We start from the raw sequence: 27,234 nt of genomic DNA, 5'->3' as shown, positions 1-27,234 counted from the left end.
CTTTTAATAAGGATGGGGTGCCATCTTGTGTTACTTTTAGTAGATCACACAGCACTTTGAAATGATAACACACCACTCTATTGTGAATGCACTTAACTCCAAAACAACAACACAGGCACATACACAGTAACAGAATTAAAACTGGATCCTTCTAAGAATCAGGGAAGAGGAGAGCTTCGGGCATTTGTTTACAATTACGACAGTTACGAGGGTAGAAATATAGGAGATGCTGTTTATTCTGCGTCTCGAGGGAAGACAGGGGTGACGACAACCTCACAAAGGGACTCTAGTGCTGGGGGATGATGGTGGCAGGGGCTGGTCCAGGGGTCTGAGGTGGTGGCATTTTCCAATTCCAATCTAAATGTCCACCCACCACCCCTCCTACTCACACAGTACACCACTCTACTGAATCGAATACTTTCATTTCTCAGCCTGATAGATTAAACTGCTAACGTGCCTCGTGTGGAGGAGAAATGGCCTCCCTCCTTATTTTGTCACGTCACACAATTTTTCCAGAAAGAAAAGGGGCTCATCTTTCAAGTCTGCCTGCTTTGCTGGAAACAAATGTAAAAAAAGAAACGGTTGGCTGTACTGTAAACTCCATGGCTGAAAAAAGGAAGTAGGGTTTGAAAAGCGCTGTATGCACAGGACTAAAGAGGAAAACAACACAGCTTTAGATGGAACAGAACAGCTCCAGGGGAGACTGACTTTACTCACGCTGGGCTTCTGGGTCCAACAATGCACACTCTGTCTGGTGTGAGGAGGAATTCAAGTGAAAAAACAACAACCCCAACAACATTTCTCTTCTGTCTATTAAAGGTGCACTGTGCAGGATGGTGGCCAGAGTAGGTACTGCAATTATGCTGCTCATTAAAACTGTGCTGCCTATTGCCAAATTTGATCTTTTCATTAATATTTACTACATAACAAACTAATATTTACTTGTATGACCAACGTACAGTTTTGCAGCTAGAAATTTCAAAATGGTGGACATGAATAAGATCCACATCTTTCATGTATGAAAAGTGTAATTTTCTGAGTCATAAAGAATACTTACAATTTTATGGTGGTGGTAAGTATTTGTGAGAAAGGTAATAGGCACCATTATTCTGGAATTCTAGAAAGAAATTGCTTAAAAGTATTACACAGTGCACCTTTAACGCTGAGCCAATAAGACTTTGTGACTAGGGCTCGGCAACATGGCAGAACGGCTGCCATGACTACCTTGTATCCTTTTTTCCCTATTGACCAATGTAGGACAATAGAATTTCAAATCAAATTTTCATCAAATAGAGCATAATCACATGCCATCACATGTGGCTGAGTGACTTTAAGGACCAGAACATGAACCCTAAGTGAAATGCACATGATATGATGGAAATGTTTGCAAACAAACAAACAGATAAACAAACAGACACTATCAGTAAAATCAACTGTGATCAGTAGTCATGTACTTGATTGGTTACCATCATTAACTACAGTTGCTGCTTCACAATTGTTTTTTCTGATCACTTTCCCAGTCCTGGTCTGACCACTGCAGTGCTGTTCAGTTCAGTCAGTATGAGAGGTGAAAGGAGCCTGCATGAATAACCAATTAGTATTCATGTATTTGATTGATTTCAGTGAATTAAGAGGTCATTGTTGGTTTGATTGTGCATTGCAGTGCAGTGGAGTAAGGGAACCTAACTTTCATAACCCTCACCACACAGTACTGCTGCTCTGTGTAATCACTCACTGCCAGCACAGGCAAACAGCAATGTCCGAGATTTATAATGTAATTACGACCTCATTTGTTTACTTTACGGTTTACTTTCTGACATCTCCTGGCAAAGTCCCATTCAGAACCTCAGGCTATGGGTATAGGTCAAAACATATTTATGTGGGAATGATGAATTGGACTTTTGTTTGTTGTTTTGTTTTGTTTTGTTTTGTGGTGTGTGTGTGTGTGTGTGTGTGTGTGTGTGTGTGTGTGTGTGTGTGTGTGTGTGTGTGTGTGTGTGTGTGTGTGTGTGTGTGTGTGTGTGTGTGCCTTTGCGTACATTTGTGCGTCTGTGCCTATGTGTGTGCTATTGCATTTGTGTGTGCATCTGTGTGCAGGCACACAAGTGCATGCATGTGTGTGTGTGTGTGTGTGTGTGTGTGTGTGTGTCTGTGCATGTGTGTGTGTGTGTGTGTGTGTGTGTGTGTGTGTGTGTGTGTGTGTGTGTGTGTGTGTGTGTGTGTGTGTGTGCGCGTGTGTGTGTGTCTGCATGCTTACCTTGGTGATTCCTGGCAGGTCCACCAGCGTGAGGTTGAGGACATTAGGGGAGAATATCTTCAGGTAGATGGGCTCAGCACTTATACCCTGAGGAGCACACACACCAGATGGAGCAAAACAGAAAAGAAAGGAAAAACAAATGGGCAAAACAGAAAAAAAGAATGTGAGAAAAGCCAATAAAAAAGATGGAACACAATCCACTAGAGAGTTCCACACAATATATTCGCATTCCAAGTGCTTTCACTGTGCTGGAGTGTTAAGAATCTTTACTTCAAGTGCTTGGGCTTGAAGATAGATATTAGAAAGGGACAAACCTTGTTTTCGCCAGAGCCACGATCAGTTTCCGTCTCAATCTCCTTGCAGATTTCTGAGAAATCGGTGAATATCTAAGCAAGGCAATACAACTGGTTAATTGAATTGTATTTCAACGTTTGGATCACCACAGGAATGTGTACCTTTGACAAATTTCACAAAGGTTATTGCAATATCGATAGGAGCGTACCTGGCTTTTACAGTGAAGGAAGGTTCCCCACTCATCCGCCTTGATGCCTGTGGAGGCAGACAATGTGGAAACAGTGAGTGTTCAGCAAAGGGGATGGAGAGGAAGGAAGACAGGAACAAACAATACAAACGAATAAAACAAACAGACGAAAGCAATGAGCAACTGTGTTCACACCAGGACAAAGCAATCGGCATGGAATGGAAGGGTTGGCAATGGAGGTGGATCTAGGATGCAACACCCAGCCAAAGACACAGACACACAAACAAATAAACAAGCACCCAAGCACATGGGACACTTCAAAACCGAAAAGAAAACTGCAACAAACAGAAAACAGACAGGACTGACAAGACTGTGGAACACGGGGTGAGGTACAAATCTAGCGTAGGTGCACAGAGACCTGGAAAGGTGTTTTGGGAGCTTTGCTTTATCCCATTTCCTACGAAAGCAGCAGCAAGAAAGAGAAGGAAACAGGAGAGAGTTTTACAAGACATAGAAACAGCAACTATTGCATTACATAGAGATAATACGGCAAATCCATTTCTTTAAATGGATACTATGCACAGCACAGTAGGAGTAGTACATTTGACACCTTTGCATGATGTTTTTAATTGTGAATTAATAATTCAAAATTAAATAGCACAGAATTATTCTCTTATAAAATTATTCTCTGTCGACTTTACATGATGAAGCGCTTTCATTTAAATCCAAATTTAAGTCTGGTGATCGGAAAGCATTTCAATTGGACAGAGGATGCACACGCTGGGTCTGCATCGTTGCCCAATTAAGTAAAGTTCAATTCCAAATCAGTTAAATGCTTAATTGTGAAGTGTTAACATGTTAACAAAGATTCATTTATTTCTGTTCGGTCAAGTTAATTGAATTCATTTAAAATCCCTTGTAAGCGAGCTGATTAAGTATTTCACTCACAGTCCAGCAGCAGATACAGTGTATAGTTTGAACTGTATACAAATCACATACAGTATCCCAACACATTACTTTTTATGTTAGAAATATATATCTAGATAGGCTGGCAAGACAAAGAGTTAAAGAGTGCCAGGAAAAAGACATTATATCAGAGAAAGTAAGAATAGAGTAACAGCAAGCATCAGTAACACTTTCTCAGTTTGTATTTATAAGACTGTATTAGCATGTCCATAACAGTTATAATGCCTTTATAACATTTGGTAATCTTTTCACTTTTCTTAACTATCATACATAAGCATGGCTAGACAGGTTCAGCTGTTTAAGTATATGCATTGTGTTACCTGAAAGCCTTAAAAGTAGTCACGAATGTGAAACAACTAGTTTTAACAACTTCATGCACTTAATTAATGCATTGTAAGGCCACAAGGCCACATGCAAAAAGGAGGGGACAGGAGGTAATAGTTTGCAATGGACTCCTGCATGATTTTCACAGTGTCAGCAGAGATGTTGTTTTACTGCCCCCTGCTGTGTCATTTCCCCTACTGCTCCCCTGGGGGCGCCTGATCAGCTGCCCCACTACACCAGGGGGGCGTTCCAATATGCAAACTTGCGCCCTCCACTTGTGCTTGTGGCCTCGTACCAGGAAGTAATACGTCGTGATGACATCACTGACGACACCCTTATATTTCAATATCTCGCAAAAGCACAGTTGCAAAGTAATTTTCTCACTTGCAAACTGGATGGTGAATGAAGAATAGTCCCCCAAAAATGGTTTTGGCCAGGCTGACAGCGGGGAAACTTAATTGTTTTCTCCACGGAGGCGGGGCATCAGTAAAACGTGAGGCCACAAGCACAAGTGGAGGATGCAAGGTTGCATATTGGAGTGCACTCCAGGTGAGGCATGGAGGCAATTCAGTTGTGTGCACTGTGTGCTCTGGAAACAAATTGGGCTCTTGCTTTGCACATAGTACATGTCATATGTGGTACGTGACGGCCGTCCAGCCCTTACACTGCTCCCCATGGCTGTTGATCTCTCTTGCTCTCGGTCTGTCTCTCTATCTGTCTCTGTCTCTCTCTGTGTCTCTCTCTGTCTCAGCGAGAACGAAAGAATTGAGTTGGTGAAAACAGAAGCAGAGTGAATTTCTGGTTCTCGGTACAACAGTATACGGCCAACGCTGCCTGACTAATGGGTGCAGTAGCGCAGCTGTCCATATGACCTGGCCTTCGTCATTTTCAAACACATTCCTTTATTACATCTCTCAGCCTTTTATGTACCATCATATCTCGAACTATTCTGTCAAGTGAGGTGTTTATAAGTGTGTAAAAAGTGTGTAAAAAGAGTAAAAAGTGTGTAAAAAGTGTGTATGTACCATATGTGGAAGCCCAACTGGGAAACTCCAACTCCCATTGTCATTGTGACACAGCACTCCACAGTACACAAGTGCAGAACACTACAAAATAACACTGCACACAACGAAATCGTATTCATTCCTCTCCCGTGAAAGGGAGCAGCCCCCAATGGCGCCCGAAAGGGAGCAGTGCGGTGGATCGGGAGTCGAACCGGCAACCTTTGGGCTACAAGTTTGACACCCTAACCGCTTACCCATGACTGCCCTATACTTCCTTATACACATATATTTGGTGCATATAAGACACAGTTAAAACCATTACATTTTCTCAAAATTTGTCAGTGCACCTTATAACCTATTGTGCCTTATGGTCCGCAAAAAAACCCTTACCGTTCTCCTGTTTCCTCCGCTCGTCCAGGGGGGGCACGTGCACCAGCTGTAGCACCAGAGGGCGGCGCGTCACGATGCCCGACCCCCGAGGAAGAAAGTCACGACCCACCAGGCTTTCCAGAACCGAGCTCTTGCCACTGCTCTGTAGTGCACAAATGGAGAGAGGGAGAGGGAGAGGGAGAGAGAGAGAGAGAGAGAGAGAGAGAGAGAGAGAGAGAGAGAGAGAGAGAATGAGAGACTACACCCATGCTGTTATACTGCAGAGCATGCATTGAGTTCTAGCCACCCCTCTGTAGAGAACATGGACACAGAGAGAAAAGCATTACTCCAATGTTATACTGTATGCATGTAGGCCTAATGTGTTTTTATAAAAAAAACACACCTTCCATAAAGTGCTTTTTGTTATTGCATGGATGTGTTTCAGTGTGTGCTTTCTTCTGTGCACTCAAGGCACATGCCGAAATGCGTCTATGCAAAAATAAAAAAATGTTTGTGCTGTGTCTTTTTGCAAATTTGAGTCTACCATTTGGGCAAGCACCCTGACAATTTCATAAACACAAGTGAAGCCTGCTCCCTCCCAGCTATAATGGTGACATAACTGTACATGTAGAAGAAGTTAGAAAAATATGTGTATTTGTATTTGCAACCATCAATCTGTGGCCAACAATATACATACGTACATGTAGTTATGCCTATATTACGCGTATACGAGCCTGTTATTACGGTTTCGATACTCATGCACTATCCCTCAGTTGGAGTTATTTCAGTGTTGCCTTGAGGCTGGTAGGCCATGCGTGTGTGAGTGTCATGATGACATGAGTCAGCTGTGTGCCCAGTTATGAATTTAGCGCAGGCCAGGCCAGGCTCCACTTATAAATCCCCAGGCCCATGCCAGAGGTGTCAATACCGGGTTCGGAAAGAGAAAACCCCTGCCACAAATCAGATCCATTCAGTTCTGAGCCATCGGATCATAATGAGCACTCAAGGCAGGCAGACTTACTTAAGTCACCTATGTCAGAAGAAAACTTTTTTTCTTATGACTCTGATTTTAGCTCAGGCCAGGCCCCACTTATAAATCAAAGGCATCATGCCAACATGCCAATGTCCCTACCCTTGTCCCTGTGGTAAAATCAGACGTGGGTTAAGATAGCGTATGAATTTGAATATGAAAGTGGTCATTTAAAGTGGAAAAATTGCAGGGTGCAATTTGAAGAGGGATGTTTTAAATGGGCATGAAATAGAGTGGTCTCTACTACACATATAGAATAGAGGACGTCTAAGTTTGAGCTCACATGGTGAGTAGTGTGTCTGCCTCCCATATCCGTTACTACGGCTTTGATACTGGATCTGTACTAGACAGGAGGACCGGTGTCTTGTCAATATTGCCTACCCATAAGGCTGTGCAGCACACTGCTCCTGGATCAGTGGTCATTAGGGTTAGGGTTAAGATGAGGATTAGGATGAGATTCATGGGATTTCGACAGCACCGGCACTGCTGGATCAGACAGTTTCTGTTACCCGCGCATACAGCAATGAATGGACAATTTCATCTCAGCAGAGCATGGATAAACAACGGGCGGCTCCGACAAAACAGAGCTCTCCCTAAATCGGCAGATGACATCCCCGGACAATCCGGGAATGTATTGACAACAGTGGAATCGAACTTTGGCAGAGCGGTGCTCCGCACTTTGTCAGAACCGGTGTGCAGAGGCCCTAAGAGTTGACGAAGAAGCTGCCCATTTCAACAGAACACCTACACTGTCTGCAGCAGCTACACTGACAACGGCGGCCTTACCTGGGAGCCGACCACCACAATCTGGGGCAGCTGAATGCTCTCTGCTCCCACGGTCAGGAAGACTTCCTGCAGCCGGTTGATCACGGGGATAAGGGTCTCCATCACAGCAACTGGCGTGGGAGGCTAGTATGACGGTACTTCCAGAAAGGAACCACTGCTTTTCCAAAGGAAAGAAATGTGTGTTGGAATAAATAAAGGGACAGACAGACAGACAGGCAGACAGACAGGCAGGGGGAATCAGGGACAGGCAGGGAGTGGAGAAAGAAAGACATTGTAGGTTCAGCACAACAGGATTAACACAATCACTATACAGAGACACTACGTATTTGTGTAGTTTTAATTCAATCAAGTGAAATCAAGCACACAAGACTGCTTATACATGGGCTTCTGTTCTAAAAGAGGCTTATGTGCCTCATCCCTGTGATCAACAGATAACAAACAGGTAGCACTAGTAGTATGAGATAATGAATAGGCGTCAGTAAGCTGGGGATCCATAACCCTCAGGGCCATAGTGCTGATTGCATTACGTAAGTGGAGCCTGGGAGAGAGCAGTGGCACAGTCGGACGTCCAGGGCCTGTGTAATCTATGTATCTTCTTCTTGAAGGAGGAAGAGAATTTGCTTTTCATTTTTATATCCATACTGACAGCTCCCCCTCTTTTCCGACAATCTAGCCTCTATAGCATTATAGAATAGGCATTATAGAGTAGGCTCCACCTACTTCACCTCATTTGACACTATAAGAAAAAAGACTACATAGAGATCTGCCCTCTTTGACTATAACAATATTGATGACAATAAGATGGGTGCATATACAAACAGCATTTTGACAGCCCGTGGGTTAGAATCGAAAGTACAAAGCACACAGAATAATCTGCCATCAGGGCATCATGATGCTAATAAAATATGACACCAGATATGAGACCAATAACTGGAGTGCATGGATGGGAGTGTAGGACATTCAACGCGCCATTCCAAGCTAGCAAAGATGGTGAGTTATCATTGAAGATGTGTCTATTATAACACCTGGACAGGATGTCCAGCTGTCTAAAAACGGGGCAACGATGGTCCGCATAGGGGTTGGCACAATGCCCTGACAAAAAATAAAACAGGAAATCGAAAAGGCACCCAGGTACTGCGGCTGCAAGGATGCTTGACGCTCAAATGTATCCTAGCAATCGGCTAGCAAGGGCAGCTAAGGAGGACCCTGTGCAGAGGGAATACACTGGCTGGTGGTGAGGCAGAGAAAGCGAGGAAGCAGGGTTTCCTTACCAGAAGGGCAAGCAGACGATTGGACAGGACCTTGAGCTGGAATTTTTCACTGCATTATTATTCACCACAGAATGTATAATACGATGTTATATTAGAAGATTTCTTGCAGAATCTGTCATCCCGACCACACTCCTTTCACATCCGCACTCAAGCTGTCACGGCAAATTAGGTGTAGCCCGCTTTAAGATGCTGCACACTGATTGGTTAAGGCGTTTGTCAGGCCGCACATTTCCCGCATTCGATTGGACCAGTCTATTTTCAGTCATCGGAAGTGTTAGTCTGTTTTCAATGTTTACAATAATTCAATGTTTACTACAATTAATTTTGCACTACATACATATTATACGACTGATGAATAACATGTTAATCGAATGTTGTGTACTTTGTATACACAATTTTGTGCATGTCTTGAATAATAGCTATATTTTAAAACAATGGCAAATAATTCAAACATTCCCTTTCTTCGCTTTGCTTCATATCAAGGGTTTTCTTTGCCTCGCAGTTGCTCCACTTTCCAGCTTTTTTGATTGGATAGCTAACAGGTCTAGCAAAACAGAGTCAAACTGGGCGTGGTTCCTTGATGAAGTTCCCTCTGAAGGAAATAGCTGAAGTTAAAGGGACAAGTCTTCACCCATGTCTAAGATAATGGACAAAACAAATAAACATTATTTATAACACATAGGAAAGCAGAGTAAATGAATGTTCTTTGATACAGGGGGATTTTATCTTTAAATTTTGGATTTTGGCAAGCATATCTCACATAAAACATAACTGCGAATTATATTCTTTTTTAGACAATACGATGGAAAAGGTGATCTAAAGTGTCATTTTCGTCAATGATAAATATTGTAATGCACAGGATGAGCTGTCATTTCCGCGGTGCGGCAGCCTATCCAGATAGCGTTTATGTCAGTGGTGCGTCAACCCCTTGTGACTATGCAGCCATATTCAGCAAGGAACACGCTCACGAAAACAGTTGATGTTCGGCCCGACGGTGCGAAAAAGGACGTCTGACGCTGCAGTTTAGATACACATTTTTAATAACTGTCAGCTCTCCGTTAAAGAGAAGGAAACGTCGCGATTGTTGAATCTTCGGATTTAACAGCGTGGAGGCGTACGGTGAGTTTGTTGGGCGAATATGTTTTCCTGGTGTAGCCGATGCAATCGATGTTAGCCGATAGCATATTTGGCTTGTCATAAATTAGTGACAGTAAGGTGGTGTCAACAGCCTAGATGGCAATTATAATAATGTACGTGTAAGCCTTAAGCTTTCGATGATTGTATCAGCTCTATCAATTAAATCCAACATGGGTCGCTTTCCTTCAATTTTAGCTTCCTCCTCTTCTATGGCTAGTCTGGAATTCTTGCGTCAGGTTAGCGTCTCAGCCCAAGTGTAGCATCGTTGAAGTACAGTGACACATCAAGCATTTAGCTTAGCTATCAAGAATCAGGTACAACCAACCAAAGTCCGTCTTGTTCAGAAAGTCTTTGCTGAAACCTGGTACAGCTGGGTGTTGTTGTTCAGTCTTGTGTTTCTGAAGATGTTAAGTGGAAAATGTGAAATCTTGTTTGCCAGAAGTGTTACATGAACCGCAAAATCTATTGATTCAAGTGTGCCCCCAGATAACGTCATCAGTCTGTTGTGCTGTTTGATCATGTGTATCTTAAAAGTCTGAATATGTAGCTGTGGAGGCTTACTCCTATGTATTTTCTCTCCTAGCTCCAGCAGAAACAACACCATGGCCTCCCGAAAAAAGGTTCTGTTGAAGGTGATCATCCTCGGTGACTCCGGGTAAGTGAAGGGTGACACTGTTGAAATGGTGCCAACTAATTCTTTTGATCTGTAGGTTGTCCTGAGCAGTATTGCCTGCTTTCAAATGGGACTGACTGTAAGATATGTCCTGAGCAATATTGCCTGCTTTCAAATGGGACTGACTTGGTTCATTGTGGCACCTAGTAATATTGTGAAATCAGTGAACATTGTTTAAAATGCATCCAACTGTATTTCTCCGTTATGTAGAGTTGGGAAGACCTCACTGATGAACCAATATGTGAATAAGAAATTCAGCAACCAGTACAAGGCCACCATCGGAGCGGATTTCCTCACCAAAGAAGTGATGGTGGATGACAGGCTTGTGACCATGCAGGTGTGTGCTGTTTCACAATAACAACAATAATGATGGGCCTACTGGTGATAAAGAATTTCAAAAATGTCTCATTTGGTCATGCAGACTTTGGGTTATGTAATAGAGGACAGGAACGGCACCTAATTACTAACCCAGTTCTTATTCCCGTAGAAATAAAAATGTTTCATTGTTTCTCACAAATCCCGCCACAGGGATTTCACCTGTAATGGGTCAGTAGAATAATAATACTTCAGTCTTCTCGCAGCCGTTAGCCATACCTGTCAACATGCGTGTAGCAAATTCCTGGAGATCTTTTGTGGTGCCGGCGAAACGAATGGCTTTGGGGGTCAGAAATTACGGGGAAATACCATAGCTTGTATTAGGAGAGTGCCAGAAATGGGCCAGAGTCTGAAGTACGGGAAAAAAACACAGTATTTGTAGCCATGTCTTAAACCGTTGTTAGACCAGAGGGGTATACTAAGACGCTGGTTCAGTAAACCAGGTGAAGTTTACCTTGGGGTAGAGGTAAATCATCTAATAGAAGAGCCCAGAGTCCTAATTTTCTTAAGTAAATTATGCCTGCAGGTATATCTATTAGCAGGTGTACTACTTCCTGTAGGTTAACTAATCCTGGTTTATAACTTCACCATGTTCTTAGTATGCCCCTCAGTCTTTAGGAACACCCATACTTGCCTACGTAACTGTTAGGCATGCCCTTGTTGTACTGCCGTGGCGACTGGGTATTCATGGCAGGCCCAAGCCTTGTATGGGGCCTCATGCATGGCATATATGGGTGAATGACGTCTTCATAGAAGCAGACGTCAGGGTGGTGCAACGACGGCTAATGCCTTATTGTATGGACTACATTTTTTGTTTTGTTTTTGACTGGATCACTTAAGAAGCATTTTTTATTAATGGTACATTTTAATTACCAATTACTTATTCATTCATGGGCATTGACTGTGGTATGTACCACCTGATGTCTTCTGCTGAAAAAAACATTGACCAATATACAAGGGCAGTCATGGGTAAGTGGTTAGGGCGTCAGACTTGTAGCCCAAAGGTTGGCTGTTCGACTCCCAACCCGCTAGGTTGGTGGGGGGAGTAATTAACCAGTGCTCTCCCCCATCCTCCTCCATGACTGAGGTACCCTGAGCATGGTACCGTCCCACTGCACTGCTCCCTTGGGCTGCCATTGGGGACTGCCCCCTTGCACGGGTGAGGCATAAATGCAATTTGGTCACAATGACAATGGGAGTTGGAGTTTCCCAGTTGGACTTTCACTTTCACTTCACAATATAGCATTTGTCAAAGTTCAATGCAGTCAAAGGTGGCGTGACGTCTGTAGAAGTGGCAGTCAGCATATGTTTTCTTAGATAAGATGTGCGCTAGGTGGCCTTTCTTTCTGGTATGCCTTTGTTCAGCTTGTTTTTTTATCTCGTCTTTTCTGCCTTGGCTCAGAGATGCAATAAGGGGAGACAAAGTAGGAGGGAACCACCCCCGATTCCTACATGTGTGTGGTCAGGTTTTCTGGGTGGAGATTACTCTTGTTGCTAGACAACACACCAATCAGCAGAGGGGGGGGTCGAGGTAGGGGGGGCAGTGAGCGATGACTCCTTACATATTCGCAGGTTACACAACAAAACATTAGGGTGAGCATTTCAAACTTCAACAGATTCAAACCTGCAGCCCTCTGATTCAAAGACCAAGTCCCTGATCATTAGGCTATGGCTGTCCTTTCCTTGGGCTGTGGTGGCAGGAAATGTCACACTGCAATAAAAAGGGATTAATAGGAGGTCATCGACGTGCAATTCATCATTACCGCACAAACACGCCAAAAGAGACGAAAGCTACAAAGCGTCACAGGACTGTTTTCAAAGCAAGAACGACACGAGATGACAAGCAGAATACAAGCATTCTAAAGTTCCAGTTGGCCGTGGTGGCTGTTGCCAAACCGTATTATAGCTCATTACCATAATATTCGCTGAAGTTCAACTACAATCTGTCACTATGTCACTCAAATTGCCCGTTGTCGCCCAAATGGCTCTTTTGACACCCTATACGAAGTCAGCTCTATACCCCCCAAGTTTACTTGAACTATGTCTTCACCTTGAACCTGTTTGAATGCCTCCCTTCTCCCCTCTCAGATTTGGGACACGGCGGGCCAGGAGCGTTTCCAGTCCCTGGGCGTAGCGTTCTACCGTGGGGCCGACTGCTGCGTGCTGGTGTACGACGTGACGGCGCCCAACACCTTCAAGACGCTGGACAGCTGGCGGGACGAGTTCCTGATCCAGGCCAGCCCGCGCGACCCCGAGAACTTCCCCTTCGTCGTGCTGGGCAACAAGATCGACCTCGAGAACAGACAGGTGCGTAGCAGGATCCATGGACATGGACATGGATACACACACACACACACACACACACACACACACACACACACACACACACACACACACACACACACACACACACACACACACACACACACACACACACACACAGTCTACCTCTCCCACCACTAACACGACCCTTCAGTCAAAAGATTTGTAGTTCTGCAACACACACACACACACACACACACACACACCTCCCCTTCAGTCTGTAGGTTTGCAGTTCTGCACCACACACTCACACTTTTTTTTAAAAATGTGCTTTATGAATAAAATGTACTTACTTACTTACACACTCACTCACACACACCCCTCTCCTCCACCTCACGCTGCTCTGGTTTTATGAAGCGAGGAGTAAATGAAGGGTACAGGCTAGTCTCCAAGGAGTGGATTAAGCCTGGTCTTTTGTTTCAAGCAGGAGGGGTACGCGGTGTAGTCTGGCTTAGGGACAGACATGGGGTTTATGTACTCTCAATACCTTTGTTCGCTGAGTTGACCGAGTCCATACAAGTTCCCTTTACTGACAACATTTACTGCTTACAGTGCGTTATTCTTTCCTGCTTCATGCAGTCAGACACACGCCACTGGGCATGACGAGGACTTCAAGACCTCAGGAAGATTTCACATATTTGCAGTATTCCCAAATATTACACATGGATGCGTGTATCATTTTCTTCTCAGTGTGTTCAGTGCTTAGATTTATTAGTATTAGAATAATTAGCATAGCTTACCATAATCCTTGGAAGTAAATGGTACCATTAGCGTTAAGCCACAAGTGATCACTGGACGGAATTAAATTTCCATTTTGCACTTTTGTGAGTTTTACATTAATTTTAAAGAGGTTTATACATACATTTGATTGTTTGATTTGGTAACATAAACTTCTATTACTACGCTTACTACTTTTTAACTATGGAATCAAAACGCATAGAGAACAAATCCTATGTACTGTCATATTTTACCAGGGCTTAACTACGTACGAGCCATTTCCTGAAATCACATGGACTGTTCCTTTAAAACTATTCTAGTTGAAGATTAGACTTATTTATCTATCTACTAAATCTATGACTTGACGATGTGGGACGGTCAACAGCTGGTCCAAAGTTAGCTAGAGAACGCATGATGATGATTTAGCATTGATACATGTTGCATTCTCCATCACACCAACACCAATGGGCAGAAGTCTTGATTCAGGAAGTGAAATGTCGAGGCACGCTCAGGATATTTAATTTCTTGCGCCAAATGTTGACTGGGTTCCATGACACTTATTTTGTTTAATTTACATCTGTTTGACATCACTAAACAACTCTACTAACAGCCTATTTGTTTTTTCATCATTGCATTGCAACCCCAGGTGACGACAAAGCGAGCCCAGGCATGGTGTCAGAGCAAAAACAACATCCCATATTTTGAGACCAGTGCCAAAGAAGCAATCAACGTGGACCAGGCCTTCCAGACTATTGCACGAGACGCCCTTAAGCAGGTACAGTAAACGTAATAGTAGCGGAGATGAGTTCAGTTTTACGTGTCTGAAATTGCAATTTCAAAAGTGCAGTTTTTCCAGTCATAATAAATTAGAATTTAATTAATTTTAAAATGAAATGTTGGCGGTACGTATTTGTGAAAAAGGTGACATTTCTGAATAGGCAGCATGAATTCTGGAAATTAAGTAAATAAACTAAAAACATTACATACCGGTAGTGCACTTTCAAGCAGCTAAATATGAACAATAGTTTTTGAAGATTCTGATAATCCAGGTGAGTGAGTTCAGTTGAGAGCAACTGGACTTAACTTTTTGGCAATTGAGATGAGAATGTTTCAGCTTTCCTTCCAAAAGGCTTCAGAAGCGCTTGCCTGATGTTAAGGGAACATAGGAATGGTAGACTTGTCGTTGTAGCTGTACAACGATGCTTGATTAAGCAAGACAATTGAGGAGTCTGTTAAAAGTCGCAGGGGTGGCCCACCGTTTTGGGTTGTGGACTAGACTGCCTTTATGTGCATTACTCTGAATGCTTAAAGACCTGTACCAATTTAGCTTATCAGCAATTTCAAAAACCATATGTTCATGGTAGATAAGCACATTGGAGCATAGGAAGGGAATAAAAGTAAACTGCAAAAAGGCATGATCGTATTAGTGTTTAATTATGTACTAATTCAGTATCATTAATAATATTTCTGTGTTTACGATTGTCCGTTTAATTAACTGTATGTTAATGAAATATGTAGATGCTAAAGAGACAAGGCACCTACTGTATATTACCAGTAGCAATCAGGGCCACTGGCACGTTTGACTGGGCCCAGGACAAAATAAATAGAAAGAGAACCACCATCCAATCAATGTAATGAGAACCTAATTTTGGCCCCACCCCTCTCATTGGGCCCGGGACAACTGAATCCCCCCACCCCGTCACCCCAAGTATGCAACATTTACTTATTTGCTATTTGGTTATTATTATGCATTGAGGTCATGCTTTGCCTTTCTCAGCTATTTTCAAATGACTATGCAAACAGCTAGACTGCAGGGACATCAGCGTGACTTCTGAGGGAAGATGGCTGCTGTGGAATGGCGTACTTTGATGTAGTAGATGATACTGTATGTCCATAGCAAAGGTCACCTCCCATCAAATGCATTCGTTTCCATGCAGCTGCAGTCTTTTTTGAAGTATACGGTTCCTGTAATTATCTGTAGTCTGGTTGAAATATGAGGATCATGCATGATTAAGATATATAATATAAACTATCTTTGGTGCTTAAGGTCAGTTTAACATCAGGGCAACATTTTGACGATAAATGGCTGGGGGCCTTTGTTAGAGCAAGCCTTGATCTTATGCCATTACAAACTCAATTGATGTTTATCAGCCATGATCTCTTTTTTAATACCCTTTGCCATGCCTTGAAGCCGTTAAAAATAACGTACATGATCTTAACAGCTAACGGGAATCCTTTTCTTAATTTTATTTAACACGTGTCTGCGTGTTACAGGAGTCGGAGGTGGAGACGTATGACTTCCCGGATCAGATCAAGCTGAGGGACGACAGGCCCGCCCCAACCAGCGACGGCTGCAGCTGCTGAGGGAGAAGATGGACGATGAAGATGGAGGAGGAGAGAGAGAGAGTGAGAGAGAGAGAGGGAAGTCAGAAGGGGGAGGGTGGATGTTAATACCTGAAGAGACAGTTACAGCGGACAACCCTCCCTTGCAACATACACACACACACACACACGCCAAACTTGGGTGTGAAGTGGAACAACAAAACCAACGAATCAACCAACAAGCCAGCCACCAGTCTCTGATCTCGTGTCACCAACCTGCTTCCGTGGGTTTCTCCTCCAAATAGGGAGACACAAGATGACCGGAGGAAATGCCTGGAAGCTCTTGACCCCCAGACCCGAACGTGGCTACGCATTGACTTTCAGAGTATCATGTATTATCATTATCATTTTCTGCAAAATCAGCCAAATTCAGCCATAGATGTAGTAAACTTTTCATTTTATTATTCTATCTCTCACTGTTATACTGTAATGTTATTTAGACGTCATGCGACTAACTTATTTTCCACACTTTCTTTTCCCCTTTACTTTTTTGATTGTTTGTTCCATGCAGTAAATACTTCTATTTTTTCCTGATCTGTTCTGAATGTTAGTTCAGTTGCCTATGTGCCCAGACCACATGCACAAACCCAGCGCTTTCAAGTTTAAAAGATCACCGTCTAGTAACAATAATAAATAAATAATAGGATCTGATGGGTTCTTTTAAACTGTTAATGTGAAATTTCACCACTGAGCCAAGCCAGGAAAGAGCAATGTGGAAGTGAAAGACCAATCCTTTGGGGGTTTGGTTTGGGTGCAGTCTTAGCATGAGGAACATGCTCTATATGACAATGACAGACGTGACATTTTGCCTCAATGCACCATCTCACAACTAGCAAAACTAAAAATTAAGTACAAACTGGCATAACAAATCGAAACCCAAGACATTGTTAAGGCAAGGTGTTATCATTTCTCATGAGGAATAGAAACACATTCTGGAGACACGCACCTATATTCATGTCAGAACAGATGAACTGAGTGACCTATTTCATGTTGTAAAACTAGTCAGTCATGGCACCTCTTAAAGAAGAACTGACTTGCTTAATGTTTACCTGATGATTTATGGCCATGTCGTGCAGATCACTTCCTGGGTTGGTTGACTGGCTGACGTCATCTTGGGCTAGAATTATGATTGGCTGACAGATCCTGGGCTATAATTACGATTCGCTGAGTTGCTGAGTCATGATTCCCTCAAGCAACATGCTCTGACCTCTGACCTCGTTTTGTTTCTTTTTTTTTTCACTTGCAAAATGCCATTCCATTTTTTGTATGCCAAAATGAATCAAATCATTTAACTTTGCTGTAGAATGTGTGCCCTTTGTATTCTGGCCTGGAAACCTCTTGGAAGATTTAGTTTTAGTGACAATAAAACTGAAATAAAATGATTAAAAAACTGAACTGAGTGGACAAGGTACGTAGAATACCAAATGACAAATCGTCTTTAATCCCCATTCTTATTTTATGCAGTATATTTACAAATGAAAACTTGCAGTCTGTCACACACACACACACAATCGCAACATATGGTGCCCAAGCTGGGTACTATTCCAACTAGAACATGGTTAAGTGATAAACCTGGCTATGTTAACCCACAGGAAGTGGTAAACCTGCCAATAGATCGTCCATAGGTGTCATTTATCTAAAAACGAGGACTCCAGGCTCTTCTGTTATATGATTTACCACCACTGTATGGTAAATTTAACCTGGTATACCACTTATACAGATTCATGGAATACTCCCCTGGCCTCCTTCCCCATCATGTTTAAGTCACAACAGTATATGTGCAAATGGTTTAACATAAAAACTGTACTGTCAAATAAATTAAACAGGTATGCTTGAACACTGCTTCTTCAACAAGTTCCAAAACAATGCCCTATTAATAACAGCTGTTTTAAAAAAGAAGAAGCCTGCATTGACATAATAAATATGGGTGTTATAAGCTGCTCTTTTACACAAGATCACAAGGCTTTGAAGACACCTTTTCTTATCGGCAAGCCCTCTTAAAAATGTCCACAAAGTAGGGAAACTGTGCTCCACCAAAGTCAATCTTCAACATCTTCCCAGGTCCCATCCTGGAGTGTATTTCCCCACAATGCTAGACAGTTAGCAACCAAGTGCATAAACAATGCAAAATTCCATTGCAACCAGCAAAGTACAGGACACAGTTAGCAACTTATTCTTTTGGGAAATGGACACCCAGTAGGTGAGTGGGTTGAGGGTTGTTCTGTTGGCCTCTCCTTGCTCCTGGCGGGTGGGTGGGTGGTTTATCATTGCTCTGCGTGGCTATTGTAGTTTGTCCTGTTCTGGCGGGCTGTCTTGGCTCCTAGTGGGTGGGTTATGTGGTTAGTCCTGTAAAGAGCAGCATGTGTCTGGCTGTCCGCCTGTATCTCCACCCGCCTCCCCGTACTCAGTCCATGAAAGAGGGGTCCAGGCCTTCCACCTCCGGGTGCAGTATGCGGATGGCCATGCGCTCTATGTCGTCCAGACTCAGCTGTCGGATCGAGCGCTCGTAGTCCTGTGTACACAGACAGGGAGAGGAAAATCAACACTGCAGTAAGCATAAGGGACAGTCTGGTTGACACAGTGAGCACAGTTACGGTGCATGCACAGAGTATTCTGGGTTCAAAGCAAAGTGTTCGGTTTGAAACGAGTTCCAAAATATTCCGTTTACATGTGGGACAGTGCTCAGCAACGGGAATATTTCCCCAAACACGGCCACATTCAGAATGAATAAAGAGTAAAGGGGTAATTATTATTTTAGGGATAATTACCAGTAAAAGTCCACTTGGTTACTGATAGATTTTAAAAAAGCCACAGCTAACTTCCACTTTTAAAAAAAATACCTGCAGAGCAACAGTAAAGGATAGTTAAGGCGTTCAGAAGTATAAAGCGGAGATGGGGCAGTGCTTGCTTCCAATTGGAGGGCATTAGTCCCTTTTATTTCTTAATACTACAGGGGACGTTGTTAGGCTTATGATAGATAAGGTCAAGGGGGCTTTGGGAAGCTTATGATAAGGTCAGACGGGCGATTGTTCAAAAAAGGCTGAGAGCCACTGACGTAACTGAAGTAGGTGTTGTGATTGAGATTAAGAATGTAATGTGTTGTTTGATGCTGTTAACTTTTCTCTTACATTCAAAAAGAAAAGGGGATTGACCCCTCTGAACAGCAGGAGGCACTAGTAGCATACCCTCATGAGTTGCTCCTGGACCTTGGCAGCATCTGCGGGGCTGAAGTGTTTGGCCAGCACCAAGGAGATGGACTGCCAAACTCCACTGCCATTGGCCAGAGTGGTGGGGCTGAGTTCACTGGAAAGACCCCTCTCTCCGGCCGGACGGATCACCAAGTTCAGTTTGGCCTCATGCCCAATGGAGTAGTCGCTTAGTCTGTGCTCATCTAGGGAAAGAAACAAAACTGGTATTACTGCAAACACATCAAGAGACAAAGAGCAAGAACAACACGAGCGTGAGAGTAGAACTGTTAATTGCAGAATGCAAGAACTCCGACATTCTGTCGCCGAACAGCAGCTCATTACCACAATATTTACTGAAGTTGTCGCTCAAATCGCCTTGTCACCCAAATTGATTGTCTTTTTTGTCGTCAGGTCCTCTATACAAAGTCAATACCTTCCAGCTACTCTTGTTGCCTTCGGTTGTGTTTGTGCAGTTATAAATTTGCCCACTGCATAATAAAAGCCAAGCCCACGTTCACTCCTCCCAGTAACACTATACTGCAGTGAATGACAGTAGAAAACATTCTTGCTGAATCTCAAATGGTGCACTTCAGTGTTCATGTTTCAGTGTGTATGCCATATTAATTACGCACTAGAACATAGCTCCTTAAGTGCACCATCTGAGACATAGCATCTGTGTTAGTCTGGCAAAAAAGCAAAAATAGTACACTGCATGGTCAAAAAAAATTGCTTCCAAAAAAAAGGTCACACGTGTTATTGGACCGCCTTTAGCTTTGATTATACAGCACATTTGGTGTTGTATTGTTTCAATAACCTTTTGCAATGTCTAGATTTATTTCCTTGCAGTGTTGCATTAGGTTTTCATCAGGATTTTGTATTCATGATGGTCTGAAAGCTGTGTAAAGCCTTCTCTAACATATTACAACGGTTCTAACGGAAGTTGAGGTCTATACTCTGAGGGGGCCAAACAATGCGTAAAAAGGAAGCTTTCAAAATCTGAGCCCGACAAGTCTTGGTAGTGTCATCTGGAAATATGCCACAGCCATCAATACATATTGATGGAATGCTTATTCACGACATTCAGGAAGTCAGCTGTGCTCATAATCCTTGACCTGACACTAAACATTTCAGTGATTGCTGATGGTCGTGATTTGACCCTTCTCAAAAAGAATCAACATCTTTTACATGACCACAGGATGTGCCTTTGAGTATGGTTGTTTAAGACAGTGGTTTTCAAATTGGGGGCCGGGGACCCCTGGGGGGCCGCGGCAGGTTGGCAGGAAAACTATGGCACACGTTTTATTTAAACTAGACTGCATTCTTGTAGAAAATGCTAAAAGTGCCTTTTGGGCCAAAGTATACATGGTTTTTTTGTTTGTTTATAAAACGGTGTTGTGAGGAGGGGCAAGACACTGGCAGCCAACCATGTGAGCTAATTTTTTGACCGACAGCGGTCTCCAACAATCAGAGGTTGAGTTGTGTGCAGGGGTCAAAGACGTGCAAAATGGCATTGTCATTCAGTGTAACGGATGCCTTCTGCTGACTGTAACTGTAAAAAACATGACTTTTTATTTATTTATTGTTACAGGGAATTCATGAAAGCCTCGACTGTCATCCATTCACTTGAAACTATTTAAAAATCGTGTTTTTTTGCAGTTACAGTCGGCGGAAGCTGTCCGTAACACTGAATGACAAAGACGTCTTTGACCCGCAGCCAGGGTTGTGCAGCCAGAGGAAAGCAAAAATTGAGAACCCATGTATAGCAGTTGTAGTAAAAATAACATAATCTAACTTAGCTAATGAACACTGAAGAGTAACTGTCAGAACCCTTAATTGGCAACACCTGTTCCTCACAGTAAGCAGTGGTTGCCATTGAGTATTCTACAGCAGAGTTCTAAAATTCAAAAAATTGAGTTACGCTTCAGTGTTCCATGCCTTCCTTAATTAGCCACCATTGAGAGTAAATAGAATGGAGGCCAAAATTCTATTTCATTGTTGAAGCCAAGTTGGAGCCAAGGTTGGACCCAAAAAGACCAAAAAATGGCCAAATCCCATTCATTCCTATGAGAGACATAAAACCCTGTATCTCCCTTAAATGCCACTCCAGGGGGATCATTTTTCGCTCAACTAGTAGGTCCCCTTGCTCTCCAACTTACCAGGGTGGTGATTTTTTGTGGTGATGTTTTATTTTAGAGAGATATTAAAAGTTAAATTGACCAATGAGCATCAGAACATGGTTTGATTGACCGTTAGAAGTCTTGTTGTTGTCCAATCAGCACCTGCGTTTGGCGTTGCTAAGGTGGAATGTAAGTTGGAATGTTCCCAAATCTGGCTTCAAAGCGTTGAATGGCAAATAGCGTTGATTTGGCGTCCATTCTATTTACTGTCAATGTTAGCCACACCTGTTTTGGTTCCGAGTAGGCTACTGACAGTTAATGTTGTGCAGTAAAAAGTACCGGTACACCAAAATAAACCAAAATAACCTTAACAATATTCCCATTAAGTATAACTGCATTATAATAAGCTATTGCATCTCTGAACACTTCTATTGTTGTCACATTATTATTTTATATATTCCAGTGGGGCACTGACTAACAGACCACTTATTAGACTATGATTGTGAAAAGGGATGCAAAGAAAAATAGTGTGGCATGTTGGCTGCAATATACCGGTATGTGGGGGGCCTTGGGAACCCTTGGTTTAAGAAATGAGAAGCAAGTCATTGCACACGAGTGGTTCAGGGAGCACAAGACATCATTTTTACACATGGATTGGCCACCACAGAGTCCAGACTTCAACCACATTGATTTTTTTTAGGATGTGATGCCTTTGCACAGCATTCACACTCTACCATCACCAATACAAGATCTCAGTAAATACGGTCATTGAAGCACTGCCAACACCAAATGTGTGCTGTAATCAAAGCTAAAGGTGGTACAAGAACATATTAGTGTGTGTTACGTTTTGATTGGTCGTGGCCAGGCCGATACATTTGCCCTATGGAAAATAAATACCAAACCTACTTTCGCTCCTCCCTGTAGAACTATAGAAAACACTTGTGGCCAGAGCTTATTCACCGATACCGGGTCAAATTCCGTACTTACCTAGTCTCTTACTCGTCTAGGAAAAGAAGCAGGAATAAGTATTATGAATTTGCCCTGTGTGTAATATCTACAAAGCCCACTGCTCCCTGTAGCACTGTACTATAATGGCTGTATAAACACTTAGGGTCTGTGTTAGTATGGGGGTGGGGGGCAGGAACAATAGTGTGCATTTGCTGTGTGTAATACCAAGCTAACACCAGACAAGACACACTTCTGGTTGCAACAGTGTGTTCTTTCACCCATGTGCAATCTTGCTCCCAATTAATCAATAAAGTACTTGGCGAGTGTTCATCTGGCAGACAACAACAAAAATACAAATGTAATATTATATACATTGCATTATATGCATTGCATTACATACACTACCGGTCAAACGTTTTAGAAAACTACACCTTACCGCAACCACACTTCACAACCTATAGAAACAGTTGTGGCCAAAGTTCTATCACCCATGAACAAAATCATTTAAGAGCACAGAGTCAGGCCTATTATATGTAACAGCCTTTACTTCATGAAGTAAATCATAGTTTTTTATGAATGTGTGCATTCTTTTAAATCATAGACACTTTCGAGAGATTTCTATCGTACAGAGTCAAACCTGTGAATTGAATCTCAACAGACTACTTCAAGAAATGAAAGAAACTGTACACTCTTCTTGCCCATACCAGTGAATTAACAGAAACAATTTTTCAGCCTACAGCCTTTTTACAACTTGCGTTTTAACTCACTGAATTCGCTGGTAATGGCAAGTCGAGTCTACTGTTTCTTTCACCCCTTTAACAAAAAGGCATAGCGTAACCTGCACCTCAAAATGAAAAAAATGAAAACACTTAGTCTCTTCTTCAGACTTTCCTGAACGATTAACTTAAGTATATAGAGCTTTTATTGATGTCGTGTGGACAGGACAAGAGATACCTGTGAGAGCTTTCCCCTTGTAGAGCAATCTCTGCTGGTTTGGAGGAATGTTGAGGCGCTCTGAGACCAACTCCTTTACCATGGAAACCTTGTCATCTTCTGTGACCTGCATTTAAAATCAAGAGGGGTTTGATATCAAATGAGTTTCCATGAACGCTTCATGAGTGTACACTTAAATTAAATAATAAGCAATCCTCTGGTGCTCAAACTGTTGGTTACAGAGCTGGAAAGTTAAAGTTTCTGTAGAGGTCTTAGGCAGTCAAATAGGATTTATTTGAAAGGCATTTAATCTACTGGGCTAGAATGAAATGAAGGCTGCTAAAACTCATCCCTCACCTCAACAGTAGTTGTGATTGAGAACATTCAAACGATTCAAGGTACTGCATTAAGTTGCTAGATAGAACCTAGCCTGACAGGCCAGACCATTTATGTTTAATTACTTACAAAACTACTAATTACAAAAATGAATTATAAAGTAAATGCCAGAACCTCCGTTTCCCATTGATCATGTTTATCAGATTGATGTGTGGGGCTGTAAGCCAGTGAACCTAGTAACAGCTATGTGCGTCGTGACAGGTATGTTTCAATGTCACCTTGATGCCTAGAGCTCTACAGTTATGCACACACGTTCAAGCCCTTTTAGCTGACATCACTTATCACAAGGCAAACAAGTAAAGTCAAGGGCAGCGTGATGTTGGCCTGGGTGGAACAAGGCTATTGTAATAGACTGACAATTTTCACCACTCCACATTTTCACCAGTCTAAGACATTAGATATTGCACCACATTACATACATGTGCTTTAACTTAAAGGAAAGTATCGTAAATTAACTGTATTCCTTAACACTCCCTTTCATCTGACACTGCAGGTGTTTATTTGTGCACAAGGCATATCGCATTTCTACCTTCATAAAACTGCAGACAGGGGGTAGGCTGATAGTAGTATTCCTGCGGTCGGAAGAATAACTTTGACACGAGCGTGGCGTAATGTATACGCTATAACTAACTACCTCCCCCATACTCTGCCTTGTTTTGTACTTCAAAGACTGCAAGCCTTTTTACATCGTCTAGCTATGCTGCAAAATGTGATCTCACACGGAGGACGGGAGAAGCCTTGTTGCTAGTTAGCATTTCAGTCCCGACATGGGCGTTGGCAAAGACACTCAGTAAACTCATCAGTGACTACCGTAGCACAACAACTCGTACGTATAAATAAGGCCAGTTGCCAGTTGGTTACTGTACAAACATTTCTGATCAATGTTGAGCAAGCAGCTCCTCGGTTTATGCCACACACCCAGCCAGGTTTAGCTGGTTGCTAGCGTCTGGCTAGACTCAATTGGTAGGGAAGTTATGACTCCTCGCAGAGCTATTGCTCTGATCCCATAAACATACCTGGACGCTGCACTCCTTTCCTTGAAGGGGCTTCACTGTGATAATCATTTTGTCACCGGGCAAAACAGTAAACGTTTGAATTCATCCGCAAAAAAGGGTGTTTCACCGGGCCATTAGCCTACAGCCTGTCCCACTTCATCACCAGAGTCGCGAGGTTTGGAAATCTCGCGGCTCCCTCGCAGTCTCACGAACGAGGCCCTCATTGCGCAGCCGCAGAGCTGATTATGTCAATTAGAACTAAGGTACCGTAGTTGATTTATTTTTAATCATAAACCCATGCATTTCATATCAAATGGAAGATTTATTTTTAAAGGGACACTGTGTGAGATTTTTAGTTGTTTATTTCCAGAATTCATGCTGCCCATTCACTAATGTTACCTTTTTCATGAATAGGCCTACTTATCACCACCATCAAATTTTAAGTATTCATTATGACTGGAAAAATTGCACTATTCATTCATGAAAAGTGGGATCTTCTCCATGGTCCGCCATTTTGAATTTCCCAAAATAGTCATTTTTAGCTGCAAAAAGGACTGTACTTGGACCATACTAGAAAATATGTGTTTATTACTTAGTAAACTTTCATGTAGCCTAAAGAACAAATTTGGCAATAGGGAGCCTAGTTTCAATGATCAGCATAGTTGCAGTACCTTTTTTGACCATTTCCTGCACAGTGTCCCTTTAAAATGAACAATGGGTAAAGAGGATGACCACACACCAAACAATGGCTCTTGTGCCTTGATTTAGGCTACTTCAGGACCAGTCTCCTCATTTCAATTTCAACACTATCCGAGAACAGGATAACAACTGAGTTGTTGAGTCTCGACAACAAAATTCACTTGTGCACACGAGGCTATTTCTGCCAGACTGAGATTCATGGTGAACATGATTAGGCTAATTTCAAAAGGCCTATTTTGACAGACTGAATAAGACGTTGTAGGCCTATAGGCTACTGTCATCAACCACTGTCAGACAATTTCAAACTGGCTGAAGCTAAATGCGTGGTTTATTGTCATGACTAATGTATCGTAGTAATAGGCCCGTTATGATTTTTTTTTAAAGTCTGATGAAGAAAAAATAATTGCCATCCATTGTGCTTCTCTTGCTGCCATTTGGTTAAAGCACATGGCAAACAAGTGTTTTCAGCTTTCTCATTTGACATGCACAGAGCCTGTTCAAATATATTAGGCTATGCGCGAAATAGATTTTCTGAGAGCGCGCGTCTGAGAATGAATGAGCGAGTGTGTGTGAGCGCGAGCGAGAGAGAGAGCGCGAGCGCGAGCGAGCGAGCGAGAGAGAGAGAGAGAGAGAGAGAGAGAGAGAGAGAGAGAGCGAGCGAGAGAGAGAGAGAGAGAGAGAGAGAGAGAGAGATGGCATAGCGGTGGTACTGCACTTCAGAGGAGACAGAGGCAGATCAGACCTCACCAGCCAAAGTGGTCCGCTTCCCATGTGCCTCGCACATTAACATCCAGAAAATACCGCGACGGACAGACGGTAGGAGGCTTGTCTGTCTGGATAACCGAGGGAGCGAAAATACAACGAAGCCCTCTACTAGACTATTCGTTCGTCTGAAAGGAACTAACTACCTCTGACTCTCTCGACACTTCGCAGCCCAAGTCATCCGGGGAACAGGTGTGAGAGGTCCGTGCAGGTAAAATAGCTCCTCTAACAATGTCTCTGATTTTACAGCGACAGAAACGTAATTGAAAAAGAAAGGACGAAATGGTGGAAGCAGTGTGCTAAATGTTCAATATCGGGCAGCAAATGTTGTCTTGACTTCACAAACTCTGTATTGAGGTCATATGTATGCTATTTTAGTGCACAATTTTGACATGGTGTTTACGTAAAAAGAAGGAAACAAAAAACAAACAAACATGTCACTCTGCCTGCCTCTCTCTCTCTCTCTCTCTTTCTCTCTCTCTCTCTCTCTCTCTCTCTCTCTCTCTCTCTCACACACACACACACACACACACACACACACACACACACACACACACACACACACACACACACACACACACACACACACACACACACACACACACACACCTGCTTGACCCTATATTCTTCTTCTGTATGTTCTGACATCCTTGCATCAGTTTGACTTCCCTTTATATGTATATAACCCAATTCATTCCTTATCTACAGTATGTCTTGTACCCAAGCAATGGCATTGGGTAACGTATGCACCCTGCAGTTTCTCTCTCTCTCTCTCTCTCTCTCTCTCTCTCTCTCTCTCTCTCTCTCTCTCTCTCTCTCTCTCTCTCTCTCTCTCTCTCTTGTTCACTCTCTTTGTATATTGAATTGAATATTTGAAGGAGGATTTCTCTCTCTCTCTCTCTCTCTCTCTCTCTCCTCTCTCTCTCTCTCTCTCTCTCTCTCTCTCTCTCTCTCTCTCTCTCCCTCTCTCTCTCCCTTGCCATCATTCTCTCACCCTCTGTCTGTATATATATATATCTTTCTCTCTCTCTCTCTCTCTCTGTTTGTCTGTCTATCTGTCTGTCTGTCTCTCTCTCTCTCTCTCTGCTGGAGCAGCAAGGCG

At 42.7% G+C, this 27,234-nt stretch overlaps 3 protein-coding genes across 5 annotated transcripts in view; 1 reads left to right on the top strand and 2 right to left on the bottom strand.

Moving 5' to 3' along the window:
• si:dkey-32e23.4 (dynamin-1-like protein) overlaps nucleotides 1-8,640 on the bottom strand; it is a 57,539-nt gene extending 48,899 nt beyond the window's left edge. The window contains exons 1-7 of one of the 3 annotated variants that reach the window (XM_063195753.1): nucleotides 8,489-8,640; nucleotides 7,218-7,374; nucleotides 5,423-5,564; nucleotides 3,157-3,195; nucleotides 2,760-2,806; nucleotides 2,572-2,643; nucleotides 2,258-2,344 (exon numbers count right to left, since the gene is read on the bottom strand). In XM_063195753.1, coding sequence (XP_063051823.1) covers nucleotides 2,258-2,344; nucleotides 2,572-2,643; nucleotides 2,760-2,806; nucleotides 3,157-3,195; nucleotides 5,423-5,564; nucleotides 7,218-7,319 — 489 coding nt within the window. In that variant the 5' untranslated portion in view covers nucleotides 7,320-7,374; nucleotides 8,489-8,640. The remainder of the gene's footprint in view (nucleotides 1-2,257; nucleotides 2,345-2,571; nucleotides 2,644-2,759; nucleotides 2,807-3,156; nucleotides 3,196-5,422; nucleotides 5,565-7,217; nucleotides 7,375-8,488) is intronic. The other 2 variants (XM_063195752.1, XM_063195754.1) reach the window with 2 other exon arrangements.
• A 786-nt stretch (nucleotides 8,641-9,426) lies between these two features.
• On the top strand, nucleotides 9,427-17,489 carry rab7b (RAB7b, member RAS oncogene family). The gene is made up of 6 exons (XM_063195755.1): nucleotides 9,427-9,607; nucleotides 10,209-10,280; nucleotides 10,509-10,635; nucleotides 12,762-12,980; nucleotides 14,359-14,487; nucleotides 15,987-17,489. The coding sequence occupies exons 2-6, from the start codon at nucleotides 10,228-10,230 to the stop codon at nucleotides 16,074-16,076; spliced, it is 618 nt and encodes a 205-aa protein (XP_063051825.1). The 5' UTR covers nucleotides 9,427-9,607; nucleotides 10,209-10,227; the 3' UTR covers nucleotides 16,077-17,489.
• Nucleotides 17,490-17,507: 18 nt separating this feature from the next.
• On the bottom strand, nucleotides 17,508-24,862 carry ubl4a (ubiquitin like 4A). Its single transcript, XM_063195756.1, has 4 exons — nucleotides 24,693-24,862; nucleotides 23,302-23,407; nucleotides 19,280-19,485; nucleotides 17,508-18,606 (listed from the first exon to the last, which is right to left on the bottom strand). Exons 1-4 carry the CDS (start codon nucleotides 24,738-24,740, stop codon nucleotides 18,499-18,501), a joined length of 468 nt encoding a protein of 155 aa, XP_063051826.1. The 5' UTR covers nucleotides 24,741-24,862; the 3' UTR covers nucleotides 17,508-18,498.
• Nucleotides 24,863-27,234: the final 2,372 nt, after the last annotated feature.

The sequence above is a fragment of the Engraulis encrasicolus genome, chromosome 3, assembly GCF_034702125.1.
Source record: "Engraulis encrasicolus isolate BLACKSEA-1 chromosome 3, IST_EnEncr_1.0, whole genome shotgun sequence".
NCBI classification, from domain to species: domain Eukaryota; kingdom Metazoa; phylum Chordata; class Actinopteri; order Clupeiformes; family Engraulidae; genus Engraulis; species Engraulis encrasicolus.
This window is presented reverse-complemented; position numbering and strand designations above follow the sequence as displayed.

What these genes read in the sequence shown, in the direction of transcription:
- rab7b (XM_063195755.1), top strand. Translation starts at nt 10,228, where the DNA reads ATGGCCTCCCGAAAAAAGGTTCTGTTGAAGGTGATCATCCTCGGTGAC. An exon ending in ATCATCCTCGGTGACTCCGG is followed by an intron (nt 10,281 to 10,508) that starts GTAAGTGAAGGG and finishes TCCGTTATGTAG; the next exon opens with AGTTGGGAAGACCTCACTGA. An exon ending in CACGAGACGCCCTTAAGCAG is followed by an intron (nt 14,488 to 15,986) that starts GTACAGTAAACG and finishes TGCGTGTTACAG; the next exon opens with GAGTCGGAGGTGGAGACGTA.
- ubl4a (XM_063195756.1), bottom strand. Translation starts at nt 24,740, where the DNA reads ATGATTATCACAGTGAAGCCCCTTCAAGGAAAGGAGTGCAGCGTCCAG. An exon ending in GAAAGGAGTGCAGCGTCCAG is followed by an intron (nt 23,408 to 24,692) that starts GTATGTTTATGG and finishes TTTTAAATGCAG; the next exon opens with GTCACAGAAGATGACAAGGT. An exon ending in TCCAGGAGCAACTCATGAGG is followed by an intron (nt 18,607 to 19,279) that starts GTATGCTACTAG and finishes CTGTGTACACAG; the next exon opens with GACTACGAGCGCTCGATCCG.